Source organism: Rhea americana, unplaced genomic scaffold (genome assembly GCF_003343005.1).
Source record: "Rhea americana isolate MKP2758 unplaced genomic scaffold, rheAme1 scaffold_550, whole genome shotgun sequence".
Taxonomy (NCBI): domain Eukaryota; kingdom Metazoa; phylum Chordata; class Aves; order Rheiformes; family Rheidae; genus Rhea; species Rhea americana.
This window is the reverse complement of record NW_028186702.1, coordinates 95,487-114,498: the sequence shown is the minus strand read 5'-3', so window position 1 is coordinate 114,498 and position 19,012 is coordinate 95,487. Positions and strand designations below refer to the sequence as shown.

At 42.8% G+C, this 19,012-nt stretch overlaps 3 protein-coding genes across 4 annotated transcripts in view; 1 reads left to right on the top strand and 2 right to left on the bottom strand.

Annotated features, from left to right (window-relative positions):
* LOC146587964 (feather keratin 4-like) overlaps positions 1-1,835 on the top strand; it is a 2,257-nt gene extending 422 nt beyond the window's left edge. For both annotated transcript variants that reach the window (XM_085318763.1, XM_085318764.1), the window contains exon 2: positions 999-1,835. In XM_085318763.1, coding sequence (XP_085174889.1) covers positions 999-1,415 — 417 coding nt within the window. In that variant the 3' untranslated portion in view covers positions 1,416-1,835. The remainder of the gene's footprint in view (positions 1-998) is intronic.
* An 8,962-nt stretch (positions 1,836-10,797) lies between these two features.
* Positions 10,798-11,229, bottom strand: LOC146587963 (feather keratin 4-like). The gene has a single exon (XM_085318749.1). The coding sequence runs from the start codon at positions 11,227-11,229 to the stop codon at positions 10,798-10,800; it is 432 nt and encodes a 143-aa protein (XP_085174875.1).
* Positions 11,230-15,686: 4,457 nt separating this feature from the next.
* Positions 15,687-16,034, bottom strand: LOC146587962 (feather keratin Cos2-3-like). The gene has a single exon (XM_085318765.1). The coding sequence runs from the start codon at positions 16,032-16,034 to the stop codon at positions 15,687-15,689; it is 348 nt and encodes a 115-aa protein (XP_085174891.1).
* Between the last annotated feature and the right edge of the window lie 2,978 nt (positions 16,035-19,012).

Sequence of the window (19,012 nt, the reverse complement as noted above, 5' to 3'; positions counted from 1 at the left end):
TGCAAGCTTTGTTATTGGCAGAATCTAGGAGTAAAAAACAGGGTTTGAGGCAGTTATACCACAGTAATTCCAGTTTGGGCATGCTTGTTCTGCCAGCAGCTTTGAGAGTGTAGGGAGGCATAAGCTTTAAAATGCAGAATTATCCTGTACCGCTTTGGTGAAGAACTAGCTCACAGAGACACGGCTATAGCCTAAGCTGTGTTTAATGATGCAGCTGAAGAAACGTATTACCTGCATGGCAGTTTTATTGCAAAGTAATTCTAGTTGTTATTGAGTTTTTACGGATAAGTAAAAACTTTCATTTGGAAGGGATTTGTTTAAATTCTACTTGTTTTCCCCAGAGATAACAGGAGATGTAGAAGGCTGGTCTGATCCAGTGTGTTTCTCATATCTCTTTGCAAATTGAGATCTAGATGAGCTGTTTAAACGCACTGACTTCAATGCTTTGATTTTCTTCATTACAGGGCTACTTTCTGAATGAAATAATATTTGCTGATTTTGACTGGATTTTTGCTGAGCCACAATGTTTTAGTGACAAAAGCTGTAGCTGAAATAATAGGTTGCAGAAAGACAGCTCCTTACATTTTCCTCATCTACTCCATACCCTATATGAAACTGTATTGTTATGCCAGGAAATATTTGGACAGAAATATTTTTTAGGATATATTGACTTGGGGCACAGCTTCTGCAGCTACCGGATTTCAGGCTGTGCTCAGCAAGGGAGCGTGCTCGTATTATAGCAGAAATTGTCCTGCTGATGCTCTGTGTTTCTCTGTGAGGAAATAAGAAGAAAAGAGCAGCGCTTTCCGAGGGCTTGGCAGGTGGGACAAGTGAGGGGATTACGGGATGTGGAAGATCAGAGCAGCAGCGATTCACAGGAAACRCAACAGTTTTGTCTCTTCCCCTGGCTATCGCTTTGCATGTTCCCAACAACACAGCACCAACCATCTGACCTGTCGTTCCAGTAGAGCTTGTGCTTACTCAGCTCTGTGTTTCAGGATCACCTCCACGGGAAAGAAATGTCCTGCTACGACGTGTGCGTTCCCCAAACTGGCGTYGCCTGCCCGCAGCCCCTCGCCGACAGCCGCAACGAGCTGTGCGCGCGGCAGTGCCCCGACTCGACGGCCCTCATCCAGCCGCCCCCCGTGGTGGTCACCTTCCCCGGACCCATCCTCAGCTCCTTCCCCCAGCAGTCCGTCGTCGGCTCGTCCGGAGCACCCGCCTTTGGCGGCCCCGTTGCTTCGGCGGGATACGTCACCTCGGGAAGCCCGGCCACCTCCCCGTACAGCGCTGGCGCTGCTCTCGGCTACGGATCCAGGGCTTCTGCACTTCCAGTGCTCCGTGGTGGGTACCACATCCCGTCCACCGCCTGCCAGTACAGCCGGTTCCTCCGCGGAAGCTGCGGGCCATGCTAACGGCAGCAGAAAAGCTACAGAGGAGCAGAGGATGACAAGAAGGAAAGACTCAGATTCAGAGCGGTGAGGAGGAGGAGTGCTGCCTTCCTGCAGCTCTGCAGCAGAGCACTTCGGGTCTTTCTGCTTTTTGTTTTCCCATTGGTTTCTAGTTTTTTATTTCCTATCATCACCTGTTCCAGCTTTCCTATTCTTAAACTGCCATGGAACAGACTCTGCAATGTGAAAGTCACTTTTAATGACAATTATCTTCAGARCTGCACAACAGACAGAAGAAAAACCTCAGAGAAGGTGGCATCTCTGAGCAGGGCATTTGTTGAACAGTCTCTGAAACTGTCTGGAAACAGATTTTGCCTATTCTGTGATACCTCATGTTGCAAATAGAGGCATTTCTTTCTCATTAAAATGTTRTTATTTCCTACAATGTCCTTCTGCTTTCTCTTGCTTGACCTCCCCGCCCTCCCCATGCACAACCACTTCTGGACGATACTGTGCCATGGACAGGACCAAGCCGCCAAGGGACAGTTTCATGCTGCGTGCACAGACTGCATTTACACTGTGTCACTTTCCTTAAGGACCCTCCTGAGTGGGAAGTTTTTGATTCTATGGAGATATTAAAGGTTAAAAATAACATGTATYTATAACTGAAGCAGATGCCCAGCAGAGGATTTTGCATGTCTACATTTGCACTTCTAAATTGACTGAGATGATGCTTAACTTATGCCATTTAGATTGCTTAGACATCCCAAGTAGCTAAYACTCTTATTGCTCCTTGCAGTTATTAGCCTTTCCACCCCCGCCAAGAARGGGAGAGCAACAACCCCTGCTCCCTCTAAGTAATACCAGTACAACAAGCATCACAGGAACAGCAGAGACACAGGGCTTCTGGCTCAYTGGGAATATGATCAATTCTAGTTGTAATGAGGCTGCAAATGAGGCATGTTCAGTGCTGTGCAAACAAATAAAGCCTGTCCCTGCCCTGAGGTGCTACCAGAGTACCTAGACAAGACAAGCAAAGCATGAGCATCATCATTCTTTCCTTTTTTTTTTTTTTTTTTTTTTTTTTTTNTTTTTTTTGGCAGATAGGCATCTTTTATTCAGAATTTAAAGGACCTTTCTTTTTTTTCCTGTTCTGATAAAAAGTTAGTTAACATTTGCCAATGTTACAACATTGTTGCAACAAATTATATAGGAAACACCTGGCAAAGCCCAGAACTGAGCTCATGTCTCCAAGATCCCCATTTAACAACTGATGTAAGATAAATCTGTATTTCCAGTTTTCTATTCCTCTGGTTAGCTCAGTTTTGCTCTTCTCATCTAGTTACAGGAGGAAAACAGGAAGGARAAAGGAGCACACAGTGGGATATTCCTGGAATATTCTGGTGTCAAGAACTCTGGCACACACYGGGGCAGGAGGAATTTCAGTAAAGTGAATTTCCACACTCCTACTTGCCTGTCATCTTGGTCATGAGTCACTTATGCTGCTGCTCAAAACAGAAAACATTCTTATTATATTTTTTAAAAAGAAAACTCTGAAAGTGAGGTAATCAAACTGGCACATTTTTGTGGACTTCTGCTTACACTAGYTGAAAGACTATACATCACATGGCATGTAGTACACGGAACATAAGAAATTTCYCCAGAGTCCATTGTGAGACATTTCAGGAAATAATAACAGATTCCATACATGGCTTATTATAGAATGTTTCCTAAGTAAATATGGAATATGAACATTAAAAAGATTCCTTTCTTCAAGTTTCACTGCTAGAGCATTTTATTTAAAACCACTGAAACGTTAGAATTYGGATCCTACAGTTACAAAGCTGACAAAAGGTTGACTGTAAATGGGCAAYTTGCTAATTCCTCTGGAGTCAAACCCTGGGAGGAAGCTGGCAGTCAGAGAGGCTTATTTCTGGTTCAGTTATACTGAGTCACTGCGCCTGCAGGCCATTTGCTTGTGATGCGAGTCTGAACCACATAAAAAGCATTAGGCTCTATTAGTGAGCAAGTATTTAGTGAAACCATTCATTAAAAATCAAACATGAGAGGCTTAACTCCCACAGATATCTGTCCTGAACTGTGATTTCGTGCGTGGGGAGAACAGATTCTTTCAGTGTGTTTACAACGTCTTTATGAATCAGCTTCTGATTGCATCTCCTTTATTGATAGTGTTACCTTGTGTTTGGCTATAAACACACGCTCATAATATTTCTAGACTAGACAGAAGAGAGTGCAGTGACGTCTATGGTTCAAGCAGAGATAGTGATCTGATTTCATTTATGTGTTTTTTTCCTGCTCTTAGTAGTTATATGTTCCACTGACAATTCTGTGGGGTTTGACATGATTCACCACTTCTGCAGCATTGCGATCAGAGCCAGGAGGAGGAAAAGGAGCTGGAGTTGCTGGCACCTACTGCTGACAGCCTGGACTTCCCCAGTCTCCCACAGCTGACCAAGGACTGCAGGAGACCACAGTCAGACGTGGTCCCAGCGCCACGCCAGAAGCCCAGTGCTGTGCCAAGAAGATCGTGCTCAACAGCAGCCTGCATTCCTCCCATCTCATATCTGCACATGATCTGTGTTGTGGCTGCCAGTGAAATTAGCTCTTTTTTCTATTGTGTTCGTCTGTGATTCTGCTTACAGGTGACTGTGATCCAAGTTCAGCTTGCTGCATTTCCCTTACTGCCCTGGCCATGCAGCCATCTGGAAAGTGGCAGGTTACTGATTGTCAAGAGAAGTTTAAGAACAACAGAAGGCAGTCGGAGTCATTCCCCAGTATTTCCTTTGGTATATGACCACAACATGCAAATTCAGACTGGCCCATGAGAATCAGCAACACAAATTTTGCAGTTTTTTTCCATACAAGTGACAATCTCTGCAGGTCACTGTATCAAATAACAGGCTGTGGAGTGCTGCCCTTCAAGCTCCATTCAAAGTCATTAGAGTACATTATTCAATTAGTACACGCTACCACTCTCTCTAAATAGCCCAGGCTTTAACTTCTAGCTCCCACATGTGTCATTGCTGTAGCATAACAAGTATGTGGGCAGAGCARCTTCACTCAGGTGTGCTGACAACATCTGCAGGGAAAGATCCCTGGCTGCACCCTTTTACCAAAGCACAGCAAACTGGTAACTGCTGCAAGTTCAGCACACAGATGTAGCAAGACAAAGAACGCAAAGAGGATGGATACTTTTCCAGATGAAACCAAAGCTCTCTCTCAAAAAAAGGAGGAAGGAAAAGAAAAAAGAAAAAAGCCTGCATGCATCTTTTGAAGTGATCTATATCATAGAGATGTGGCTGGAAAATATCTAGTCTAGTTAGTCTGCAGAGCTTTGTGCTGGTGGTCTGCATACCTGTGCAAATGAATACTTCCTCTTTGACAGAGTCCCAGCAACTGCATAAATAATCACAAAGGACTGGAGATAGRAGAAAGAGAGAAGCAGCATCTTCAGATACATTTAGAGAAGGAAAAGGTGKTGTTTGCATAAAACTTTGTAGGCTCATTTCATTCCAGCTGGTTTTACAAGTAAAGTAACACCTCCAAACACTTTGAAGTTATTACCACATGTTGGTTCCTGTCCAGATGAATTTCTCCAGCATGAGAATGAGGCTTTTCCTAGAATTAGCCTGCTGGAGCACAGGGAGATACTCTGGTGCATTCCAGGTATTCCCAGGAACAGCAGGCTCACACAGGGAACAGCAGAGTTGCAGAGCTGTGTGTGACTGCTGGGGGTCCTGGATGGTATCGCAGCCATAGGAGGCACTGAGAGGAGGGGGGCAAAGAGGAAGACTGAAAAAGACTAGTCAAAGAAAAGTTTTACCCACAGATGACTACCAGCTATTTTTAAACAATGGCTTTTATAATGTCAATATAAGATTTATATGTGTGAATATAAAGTCAGTATTAAGTTGGAGCCTTGGGCAATTGGTGAAGCACAAGGAAGATCTTCRAAGTTACTCATGTATTCAACTTTGTTACTACGCAGCCAAGACAAACACTGTAACCGCACTAGTCTTGGAGGAAGTTTCAAACTTAGCTGTATGAATTGTAACACTTGTTTATTGAGCATAAAATTACTTTCTTGCAGAAGCTAATCATTATGCTTCCTCCTGCTTAAAGGACCTGGTYGTCTTCCAACTTCAGGTGCCGAGTGCAACTGAAAACGCAAACACTGATGGTCCTCCACAGAGACTGATTCTCATCCAGAATGGCTTATGAACAAGTGGTGGACAGAAAAAAGGTAGAAAGCTCAGAAWTTTTATGTAAACACTTTAATAAGAAAGTAAAAAGTAGACTGCATTAATGAGAATGAAAAATACAGAGAATAAGTTGCCAGTGTCTCATTAAAGACTGTAACCAAAGAATTGCTCCAGGGCTATGCATTCCACATGTACTCCTCTTTTTTTTCATAGCAGGGGAAGACTTGCACAGTCTTGTTCCACTTTCAATCAAATAAAGATCACTKATATAACCAATTCATGGATATTATTGTCAGGAGCCACTGGAGAGAATAATCATAAAACTAAATTAAATCATTATCTTGAGTTCCATAAAAACACGATTTTCCRAAAATACTGGGCTGTTGCTCCTGGAAAGTCAGGCCAGTAACAGTGTGTTAAGGTGTCTCTTCTTCTGCCGGGCAACTGAACCTTGCTCATTCTTCATTGCACATTTAGCATAGTCTACAGCTCCCAAAGCCATACCTACTGGACCCATATGAAGAATATGTCTTCCCATAATTGTACAAGCTTCCAGATTCATAGAAATCCCAGAGACCCAGAAAGTTCATGAATCCAAATGAGCTCCCAATGTTGGATGGTGCTGAGCTGCACAGCACACTGAGGGCAAGAACTGAGAACTGGTCCTGGGTGGATAGATCACAGCTCTTGAGTCACCACAGGACATAACACACAGCTSGCTCCAGGGATTTGCAATGGGTTGAGGGCAAGTAACCTCACAGGGTGCAAGGCAGTAGGAGCTGATCATCTCTCCATAGAAAGAGATTTTCTGGGAATGGAGATAAACCTGAAACACATCGTTGATGCATCACGAAAATGAAATTTCAGACACCAGAATAATGGAGACTGAGCAAGAAAGGGAAAAATGAAAGCTTGGGAGAAGAGTAGGTGGAGGTTGATGACTTCACAGTTATGTCTCTGCAGTTATATCCATTTTCTAGTCTTCTCATGCCCCTCTTCCCTGGGGATCCATCGCCATTTCCTTTGGCTCCTGATTATGGAGCTGATATGATGCATAAAACTGTCTTTAACTACCAAAGAAATTGTGCCTTTCAACTTGAGCTATTCTCRTCTCCCTTACCGTTTCTCTTTTCCACCATCTTTCCTGACTATGACTTCCTGTGACCCTCGATTTTTTTTCAATAAATATCTGCAGAAATGACTAGAATTACTGGCTAGCACTAATGTAGTAACACATTCTTTACTGATTCTGTGCCACTTCTAATCATTACAACRATTGGAATAGCAATGGCTTGCTTCATACAGCTTTATGAAAGAAATAACTGAGAYGTGAATCCATTGCCCAGAGCCATTTGGTGAGGTAACAGCAGAGGAAAAAATTCAAACAAGTCTAGTCATTAGACACTGATACTCCCAAATCACATAGCTGCTAGGGCTCCCCTGCAGGTACTGTGCAAGATAAGCAGCAATCCCACTGCTGAAGCTCATAAAGAGAGTTTGCTCCACAGAATATCCCCTTCTGGGGTGGGAATGCAGCATAGTGAGGTTTCCAGTAGAGCTAGGACTGCTGTGAATGTGGTATCAATTGGGGCAGAAACAGGAGCTATGYGTGATTTTGCCGAGTACCTACTTTAATCATGAAATCACTTGGTCACTCAAAATTGCTTTGCAGCTCCTCTTAATCTCTGCCTTGCCTTACTAAAACCCTTAAAAAAGGAACAATTTAGGCATAAAAAGCCAAGCGTAACAAGCAAGTGTATAACATAATGCATGACAGGCTTCATATCTTGTACAGAAATAACTGCAGGGAGCAAGACAAAACAACATTACTATTGATGGCTTCCTGGTTCGGTTTTAGACTCAGATTTATTTTGATTTAGCAGTCACTGTTGCAAATCAATGAGTTCAGAGGGAAGGCAATTTCCCAAAGGCAGGATGATCAGGCTGCAGAAGCCATCTCAGTCCCATCAATTTTTGTTGATTTTCTTTTCTTCTTCCTAAACTAAGTTTCATCAGCTAAGGATGTAGCTTTAATACAGCAATCCCATCAGCAGTGCTCCTCCTGCTCTATTTTACACAGAGAAGGAGGGAAAAGAAATAAAAGAAAAATAATAAAAAAACAACACCAGGGGAGATGTATGAATGCAGGACTTAACCTGCGTATGGACAAATGCTCAAATATTCACAGGTGAGTTAAATCAAGACTTCATTTGGTAGTTTAAGATCTCACTATAAAGAAGTTTGTATAACCTGAATTTCCCACTGTTCTGAAAACCCCGTTCCTGACTTTTAAGAGCTTCTATCCACCACTACCTGCCACTAATTAATTAAGAAACAGTCCTTACTGAAAGRAAATTTCAAATACTTCAAGTATTTCTAAGAATCAAGTTTAGTCTCAGCAGTGATCCTGGCTTGCTACAGTAATGCTGTAATAGTAATAAGGAGAGAGACTCAAATTTACCTCTTCACAGCAGAGAGATGGAAGAGAAATAACAAGCAGAGCCCTGCACTGTGCCTGCTTTTATACTTGTGTCTGGGCAAGCAGGTGGCTGCGAGCCAGATTTTGCGTGTGAAGCCCCATTGCATTATTGAGCAAAAATTCACTCCACCTGTAACTGCCCCAATTAGCGAAGAACTATCAGAGCTGGGATCACTAATGTGTTCCCGTCATCGGCACTGTGACAGGCAGTCTGGCAAATCCTTTCATCACCGAGCTTCACCCGCTGCATTCCTGCCAGTTGTGCACCCTGGTGTGGAATGAGTCTGCCCTTGTTTTGTTCTGTTTCCCCTGAACGCCYCGAAGAACAAAGACAGCTCAGAAGCTCTTCAGCAAACAGACCTGGGGTAGCACCTTGCTTTTCCAAATCATGCTCTATTAAGGGTGCATTATGAAGTTTATCCTCCTCCCTGCTGAGTGAGGACCTTTTCAGTTTGGGATGAAACAGGTCAGAGTGAAGTCACAAACCTCCCTGCRAATGCCTCAGACTGAAACGCAGCTGATGCAGACAACTGGCTGCTTACTTCAGCACACTTGTTCCTCCAGCCCCAAACCCTGTCGTCAGTTCTGGCTCAGAACCAGCGGGCATTTTGTTTCCCTTACACACAGGGGAGAGACATTCTGGATTCACACTGATTGCCTCAGGCCTGGCAGTGGTTAACTGTAAAACTACTGTTGTCAACAGAGGTTATGGACGTTGTGTATCCAAACTGATAAAATTTATAAAAGCTTTTTTATTCCCCCCAGAAGTGAGTTGTCCTCCTCTAAAATCCAACCCACCCAGTCTGCTCCTCCTGCCAGAGCCACACCTGGTTTCACTTAGTGTGGAAGAGGCTGATGACACTGATGCTGTTACCTACAAATAAATCACATAATTCTTTAAGAGACATCTCTTCTAACCATCATTCYGTCCTAAAAGGGCACAGAAAACTACCTGCTGGCATCTATTGGTACTGCTGACACCCCAAAGCATCATATCAYGACTTTTGACTCATTATAATTCAGGGTTATAGCCACCTCCTTTACACTTACAAATTTCGTAGACTCACAGCAGCTTCTGGATCCCAGCCTTAAAATAATGTTTCCCCCCTCACCCAGTATAAAGACAAATTAATGCACTTTACTGACTGGAACCAGAGTCATTTTTGCCAGTGCAAATATGGTATGAAAGGTATTTGGCTCTGAACACTTTATCAAATGCAAATCTAGTATGATATATGAATTAGCTTTGCACAGATGTTCATGTTTACTATATATTTCATGTATGTTTGACAGTCACAGTGCTGCTGTGTCACTTGCAGATGCTGGAAATGTGGATACATTGCATCTGAGCAATCACTAAACCCATTTACTGAATTAGTATAAGATATATATGCTAAATTAGCACAAAATCTATATCAAACACTAAGTTCTATAGTAACATAGTGAAAAATACATTCACTGGCTCTGCAAAAACTTCCATTAATTGAGTTGGGATTATTTCCGTATAAGTGTGATGGAAAATTCTTCCTAGCTGACTCAGAGGAACATCACAATTGAGAATAAGGAAGGGATATTTTTCATTTCAACTTTCAGCTGAAATCTCAGTTCTGCTCATGATGGCTAGATATCTGCATGATTCTTCCAAGTCTGTGGTAGACGGCTACACAGTCACCTATCCTGGAATGCAGCTATTACCGTGTGGGAGTAAACTAGCTCCTCTGGAAATATAGCACACCCAGGTCATACTGACATGTATCCTACACCTTGGGTGGAGTCAAATATCAGCAGATGGACTGAAAGAAAAGAGAAGTGCGATGGAAAGAGGAATAATTGCCACACAGAAGGGGTTGCACAGCACTTTCCAATTTAGAAACAGTATTTAAAAATCCTTTGGAAATAATACTTATGCCTTAGCATGACCATATTTCAAAAAACATGACTATTGTTAACATAGATGCATTCAACACTTCTGCAGTGATGCTCAGCATGGTTCCCTGCATAGTTTTCTTCCCCAACAATTTTCTAGCAGTGCAGGATGGTGCCCTACAGCGGCTAAAATGAGTAACCCACATGGGCAAATTCTTTGCTGAGCAGAGGGCCAGCACTATGCTTTTAATCAGTTAAAGGTCTTCACTCTCCTCTCATCACAGGGCTTACCCATGATGGGTTATGAATTATCATGATTATCTCAATCATGTTGATTCACAAAAACAGAGAATGCAAAACCAGAATACTAATATTATGATGCTGCATGATCTTTAATGGGAGACTGAGAAGCAAAGTTTACAATAGTAAAACATAATCATACAGAAAATGCAGAATTCCAGGCCTTTACAGATAGTCAGTAAGTTTTTGTGTATTGAGAAGCTTCATTTCAAACAGTTTTCTTCTTTCGCAGCTGTCAGTTTGGCAGTGCAGACCCGTTCCCATCCCTTCACATAAYTGTTAATTGACATCAGGCAGTGTAAAGTGAGAGAAACTGCAGTATAGAAACTGTTCCACTATGCTCCTTACACAGTATTAGACTAAATGCAAAAGGAATATTAATATGTTTGAAAATGCTGACCATGWGAAAAATAGAACAATATATTTATAATTAAGAAATAAGAAATACATAAGCAGATATAAGGACAAATATGATATAAAGTGTTAGAGAGAATCAGCCTTTTTTATGCCATCAACTTAGAGGCCCATCTTGTTTATCTTACTCTTGATTTTGGATCTTGCACTCRGATTCCTGACTGCTCTTAGTGCAGGTGTATTCCTGCTGGGTTTTGCATGGCTCATAGCTTCTAGACCTGTAGCAATTGAACCTCTGAGAGCAGTAAGGGTATGAGAATTTGGTTCCCAGTGAACCCCCATAAGCAAGAGAGCCTCTGTAGCCAAAAGAGCCCCCATAGCCAAAGGAGSTCCCGAAGCCAACTGGTGCTGAGGATCCCACTATGCTTTCCTGAGGGCAAGAGCTGAGAATCGGCCCGGGAAAAGTGATGACCACAGGAGGTGGGTAGACGACTGCCCTGGAGTCACCGCACGATGTAACGCATGGCTCGTTCCAGGCATCAGCGATGGGCTGGGGGCAGGTCACCTCGCACGGCGTGGCGCAGGGATAATTGCACAGCTGTCTGTAGGACGACATCGCTCTGCAGGGGAAGCGACTCTGAAATACAGAGACATAGATGAATAATGTAAAGCAAGTGGGCGACAGAGCAAGAGATTCATGTTCAGACACTCRGGTAATGACATCTGGTCAGTGGGTAGCTGCAAGAGCACAGATGATGTGGAACCTTAGTTTCTAGCTCTTCTCTTTTGTTATGTTGCTTGATTCACACTTACCCTCTCTCCTTGCCAAGCTCTGAACTCTCAACCTCCCTGCATRCTTCAGATAACCTACATTTTTTGACATGTCTACACAGAATGTACCAAACAAAACCCTGGGGGCTACATCATAAGTGGTGTTTGCTTCAATTGTGTTTGCTTCTATTGTAAAGGAGAGTTAAAAAAAAATCTATATTTCATGAGACCAATGGCCATCTAACCCAGCACTCTTTCCAGTAGTTATCTTGTAGGACAGGATTACTAGCACAGCTAGTGTGGTTATTCCCCTGGTCACAAATACCCGATTCCAACACCTGGTAGGTTAGGGCTATCAACCTTCAAAGCATTGATAAAGGCTTAAAATTGTTGATTGTACAGCAAAGGAAGTAGACATTCACACCAGTTGTCCTTAAAGACAGGACAGTTAGAGATTGAYTTTTTCCAAGCTGGTTGAAGTAGTGAAATAACCCCAAATTAGAAATAATAAACATTATAGCAACAAAAATTTAAGACTATTTGGCACCTCAGGGTTTCAAAATTGAACTTCACCTCTTGCTAAAGCCCAGCTCTGGCTCMGCTCATTTCTATATCAGCTTTAGGAATTAAAAGTCTCCAAACTTTTGAAGCACAATRCTTAATGAGGTCTGCAAAAGTTCTTCAGTAGACAGGGTAATGCCARCCTTAAGGTCTCTGCACAGCTAAGCAGCCTCTTATGGAAAAGCGGGCCCTGCCAATGCCCCAACAGACAGGCGTAAAGGACTGAGTTAGATTTATCATTAAGAGAGCATACCAAAAGACACAAAGAATTAAAAACTTACTCAAGTCACCGATGGGAAGAAGTCGGGAGAAGCTGGTGGAAGTGCTGTGAACAGCCGGTGCTTTTATACTGCTTCTCAGACAGCCTGGAGGATCTGAGGCACCCTGTCCGTATGAGGTTTGATTACCTTCAAAACAGAAGTGATTACATGTCACACCTCACAAACATATAATCATTTTGCTCATTGTTTGCTGTTATTAGGCAATTCCCAGTTTCCCCTCACACATTGCTACATCATCCTTCCGATAGAAGCAGCTTCCTTCTGAATGAAATCTGTGCAGTTCACTGCGAGGCAGAAAAWGAGCATTTAGTTCATGCACAAATGAAATGCTACTGCGACTTTAAACCACAGTCCTAATTCATACAAACATCTTGCAAAGACCTTGTGATCCCACCAGCCAGAGCAAACAGCAATTGCTTGAAATAAAATAAAGCAATCAGTCAGGTAGACAGTGGGATATCTGGAGGGGAATGCAAAGCATACTGCTTACAGACTTTCTGCAAATAATGAATTACGGAGACAAATTCCAATGAATATCCATCATGGCATTACAGACCCTGCAACCAGATCCCTAATACAGCTTAGAATGGTGAAGGGGTCAAACRAAAGAGCAATCACTAAAAAGGAGCTTGATTCATTCCTACCCAAAACCAGCGAAGGGAGTGGATTGATACCAGGAAGGATTTGGTCACTGAAGTTTTGGAAGGAAATGAACTATGCAATGTAACACTGTGTAATGAAATGATGAAGCAGGGAATTTTTTTGCATCATCTAGATGAGTTACATATGCAATAAATATTGCTTGATAACTCAGCAGGTCTTCACAAGCAGTGGTTTACGGTCAACAGRGGTTGACACTTCCACAAGGAGGCTGAGAAACTGGATAATAGTGCTCACTCGTCAAAACTCTTCCAGCCACTTCTCTTGTTATACAGTGTGTGATTACTTGCCTAATACTGAGTTTATTCAATGGTTTATTAAATACTGGATTGCAAATAGAAGAGTAGCTTTAGTTGGTGACTGTATATTCTGCTAAAAACCCTGATTCTTGTGGAGTTTGACATGAATCTATCTCCAGGGAAGTCTTTTCTGCCATTTCGGTTTGAAGCAGTCCATGAGTGCTTGTTTACAAATTATTAGGCAGGAATTTCTGTGACAGTAGAAAATTGCTTGGAGTACCCACTTGCTCTTATTTTTTCATGGGTTACAGGAAGCGCATAATCTTTAAATACTTTCATAGTACCTAAACATGAAAGCATTTTCCTGTGGGCAACCTTAATTTTTCATCTCTTTTAGTTTTGATATAGGATTGTCAATGTCCCAAACAGCTCAGCCACCAGCTGACTGACAACTCATACCACCCAGGAGTTTTCTACACTGGCAGAAAAAGAGGAATTCCTATATGGTCATGCTGAAGTGTACTATCACCCATCTTTTCATTTAATTTTTTACCTAAGGACAGTAGCCTCATTGTAGGAAGCAAAGCCAATTCATAAATCAGGGATGTTTAGGCATCAGTTCTGTTTATATCCATTCAGGGTCTTTTTACAAAAAAAAAAAAAAAAGCAAACACCCGACACGTGAGAGAGGAGATTCTGATCTAAATGGGCTTCTTGGCTGATCCTTGCCCATAGACTGCAGCAGATCTGCATGGAGAAACAAGAAAAACAGAAAAACAAGAAAAACTGTGCCCAACTATGCCAGCTAAGCGCTGCTCCTTTGGGGGATGGATTGAAAGATGGTTGAGGATTACACATCAGGAAATATTATTTATAGCTTCAAACAGAACAGTGCAGATGCTCTGAGTGTGAGCAAGGACACAAGCACTCATGGTCATGTCCCTGCCCTGTCCTGAGCTACTAGCAGGAAAAAAATCCAACTCCCTGTGCAAATACCCAGGGTTCAGTGTTTATTTTTGCTAAACCCAAGGTGTTTGTCCAGGCTTAGTTTGCCACCACTGATTTCATCAAAATATTTGAAGGGAAATACAAAGCAGAAAAAAGAACAATGAAAAAGAAAAAACTGAATTAGGTGTGACATAAGGCAGAAAATTATCTCGGCACAAACAGCTGGTGCTCTAAACAGGCTATTCTGCATTTCCTTTTTTTTTTTTTTTTTTTTTTTTTCATTCTGAATAAGTCTCTTGCCTTGCTAACCAATCCTTGTGGGCTTAGCAGTGGCTGATCGAAGCTTGTGAGTGCTCTGCTTCATGGAGCACTTCTCCTCTGGGACCTCCTATGACACTAAATCATGTGTCTTTTACTTCTTTCGGGGAGAGATGGGTACTCTGCATTTTCTGTGGCCAAGGACAAGGGGATTCCATTGCCAAACACATAAAATACCTGAATTCTGACTGTAAAAAGCACCAGCCTGATCAGGCTTACCTGCATTTTCYTCCTTGCTCTTCCTCTGAATCAGCCAACGAGGCTAAGAAAAACACTTTGCCGGGATGTCTCAACTGACTTTCCAATAAGAACCACCTAGACCACAGGATGTTGTAAAATGCCGACCGTCAAAGTGAGAGCTGCCTTCCAGGTTGCCGAGCCTCTGGCTGAAGGAGGGCCACACCTGCATCCCCACAGCCCTCAAGGCTTCCCAGGGCCTCCAAACAGTCCCCAGCACGAYGCCATCCGAAAGAGAGGCAAACAGGCTTGCACAGTGCCTATTTTTGCTACCCATCACAACATGAATGTGTTGCCCAGCACACTGCTAATGCCCTTGTATYGTCCAGGAGCATATGCAGGATGTGTAGGAGATGTTTTTTAAGCTGTTGCATGAGATCTTAATTTCTTCTCCATACCCATGTCCTTCAGGGAGGTACTGGGAGGCTTATCATGGTCCCAAGGWGGCTGAATTTATACTGCTGGATTGAGAGAAAAAAGGGGTTGAGCTAGCGTTCCTCATATACACACCTGCGTCTGATTTTCTTTTGGATCTTGAGACTATTGAATGCAGCAAACTGAGTGAGCATCCATGCCAGTGAAGCATTTTAGATGTACACCAAAAGTCTGGGATTTCTTCTCAAACCTTAATTGGTGCAAGAGACTAGTCACTGAGGATTATTTTAGCAGCAATAAGCTTTAGAAACTGAACAAAGAACACAGAAAAGATGACATTGTAATGCAGGAAGGATTTTATTTGGAGTGTCAAGTGGGTTTGAACCAGACCACAGTGATAGTGCAGAGAACAACAGAGAGGAATTTGGTTACACTTACACCATGYCAAAGTAAAATGGGGTTAAGCACTGAACCAGAACATTATGAGCAGAAGACTGATACGAATGGGAAATGGATTTTCTGGGGTTGTTTCTCAGGATGGACGAGTGTTCCCAGCTCGTAAGGGCTCCCACGGGAGCCCAGYGCTCTGCACCTCTGAAAGCCATGCCCTTCTGCTCAGTCGCTAATCAGGATTTTGCTCTGGTCCCCACTGGGTCTCACTCGCTGGAGTGGTTATGGGCGGCTTAGCAGGGCCCACAGGTCCCACGGCGGTAGGTCGTGGACTTGTGGGAGTAGCCACTGCCCTGGGAGATGCCGGACCCAAAGGAGCTGCCGGCACCCAGGTAGTTGCTCTGGCGAAAGGGGCTGCTCAGCCACAGGGGTGCTGAGGTGCCCACAAAGCTCTCCTGSGGGCAGGAGCTGAGGATGGGGCCCGGGAAGGTGAYGACCACGGGCGGCGGGTAGACCACGGCGCGGGAGTCCCCRCAGGAGGTGACGCAGGGCTCGTTSCAGGCATCGGTGTAGGGYGYGGGGCACCTCACGTCGCACGGCAGGTAGGGGCGGGTGTCGCAGACCTGCCTGTAGAGAGACATGGTGCTGGCGGGGAGCAAGCCTGCAACACAGGGCGGGGAGAGCGTGGTCAACGGCAGCAGAGAAAAACGTTCAAAGAGAAAGCATCACAGGTAAATCTGATTATAAATAGACATGAGAAAGATGAAATACATTTTTCTTTATTTTCCTCTATTTACTCTATTTCCTGCAGCACCCCTTACTACTCTGCTACACTCTGCCTCAGTCTCCCTTTTTAGGGTAGATGCATGCAGACTGCCTCTGATGCAGGAATTAGCAGTTTAATGCAARGAGATGAAAGGATACAAAACAGTTCTGGCCTTACTAGCCAGAATATCTTCCTTCACAGGGGRTGAAACAGTGGTTGAGACCTTTGCAGCTGCAAGTCTGAATCCCTCAGCTGGGTCAAGCTGCAACTTATCCTCTGAAAAAGCCTCTCTGTGGAAATAGCACCTATCTAATAGTCTATAAGGATGCAGAGTAGGGGTATAAAATCAATCTAAAAAGATAAATCAAACTGACATCTTAATTCTCCCCTGCCCACCCACAAAGAAAATCACTTACCTGTTCAACACAAGAGGAGAATTGAAGAGAAACGAAGGGAAGTGGTTTGAAGACTCTCAGCCAGAGGTGCTTTTATACAGTTTGTTGGTTTGCCTGGGGGAAGTGAACCATGCTTTTTGCTCATTATCCCTCTAATTACGAAGTAAACTTTTTTGCATGTGTCACTCAAACAATGACGGTAATTGTTTTGCATGTTGTTTCTCCTAAGTAAGCARCTCCACCTCAAATAGTATGACATCTACGTTATAGCCTGCAGATGTATTGCGGGTCAAGGAGGGGGAGCAGATCTGTATCTTTGCTGTAATTCTATTGACTTCATTAGAGACTTACTCTACTTACTCAGATTGACTTTGAAATGAAGCTGCAAATAACTTTTCAAAATATTTTACTGGTTTATAGCTTCAGCAATGTCCATATGAGTTGGCCACATATTGATATTTGCTTGTCTTTTATAGTGTCAGAGCCGGAGATAAAGGTCCCAGACCTCTGTCCAAAGTCTTGGCAAGATGCATGACCCTTTTATTGCTCTGCAACTACTGAAATCAGTTTTTCAGTCTAACTTTTCAACTATTTCTAGCAATTCAATTTCAGAAAACAAAACCTAAGTGTTGGAAGCAAAAACGGTAAATCTTTCTTTTTTAAATTCAAAGACAATCTTTAGCATTGAACTATTAGAAATGAATTTCCATCATGAGAAGTATCTTCTGAAATACCTGGGAGCACTGCGAAAGAGGGTACTTGGCTGTGCTTGGTGTAATATGACAGGACTTAACTTTTACACACAAAACAGAAATTCATGTCCAGTTCTCAGCTAATTTAATTGGGCTTAAATTCAAGTTAAAAATAGTGTCATACTAAACAGCCTTCACTTAAGGAATACCATTTAATAATTCTTAAGGTTTCATACATCAACATACATTGTTATCTGGAAACAGAGGTGCTGAAATAATATGATTAAATCTCAACAACCTGTTTTAGCAACCATGTCCCTGCCCTACTAATTTTCTAGACTGAGATGAGCCAGATTTCCAGAAAGTCTGTGTCAAGTATTTTTCACAGTATTGGTTGTTCAGCCTTAATTTCCTGTACATGAGCTTTTCTTCTGGGCAGTGTAGACAGTAATTTTTCTTCCTATAATGTCTTGAGGGTGTTTGTTTAAGTCASTGCAGGACAATTGCCTATTTTCATTTTTACAGTTTTCAAAACAATGGTCCTTGACTCAGAGTCAAGTATGGGAGATAAAAGGCTGAGGATTTGGTATGCTTGAGYGCTCCTCCCAGCTGTCCCACTGAATCAACAAGATGATGGGTACATCACTAAGCCACCGTCTTTAATTATCCCATCAAGAAACCAACAATAAAAAATTACCCAATTCATTTGGGTGTTGTACAAATAAGTGGCTTTAYAGAAAGCAGTGAAAAGGCAAGTATTTGCATTCTCTTGAGATGCAGTAAGAAAAGACTAAAGTGGGCCAAAAAAGGGTGAAAATATTAAAAAGGCTGCAGCGACATTGGGGTGATCACAAAGCAATTTCAATTTCTGTGTAAGGAGTGTGCATGCTACGGCCACATTTTTCATTTGGCCGCTTCTTCTGCCTCTGAGTTGGCCTTTCCTTCTGCAGTTCACACCGTGTTAAACATCTGACACAGCAGGATGTTCTCTGCACAAACCTGGGCAACAGCCATATGAAATGGGCAATGTCTACTGCTGATTTCTAGAAGGGATGACTGAGACAGCAGCCAGATCATTTACCCAACCTCTCTCGGCAATTAAGAGAGCCACTGGGAGGAGATCAGAGTCATGTCTGATACTCATTAGTATTATTACTTGTAATTATAACTCTATTATCTCTTAGATTATGTAAATAACGTTGGCGCCCAGGATCTTAGCTACCGTGAAAGTAGAGAGCTGAGACAGTCACTACTCCCAGGAACAAATGAACAAATGCAATACGTGGTGAAAGGGGGACCACTGGCTCCCATCACCCCAGAAGGGGGTCCTTAACCAGGACTTCTTTACCCTGACCCTGGTTTGCCTCGATATGTCATTTCTCTTTTCCACACCGTAGTTTTCTAGAAGGTTCAGGAGCAAGAGTGGGGCAAGGCCAGTAACTGTAAAAAAAAAAAAGAGCAAAGACCCGAGAGCATTTCCACTTGGCTGGATACACTTATACAAGCGCAGATTATAGCTCACTATAGGGCAGGGACACGATCGCTTACGTGAGTTTTGTCGTCAAGAGGTAACCATCAGGTATAACCTAATTCAGTGCTCTGGCTGCTGAACATTGTAAGAAACATTTTTTGACGTATAAATCATTTAAGACTATTTTCTTTCTTTCTTTCTTTCTTTCTTTCTTTTTCCAAACTACAGCCATACACAATAATGTTCAAGAGGAATAAAATGGCATAAGAAAAGTTCTGCAGTACTGAAGTCCCCT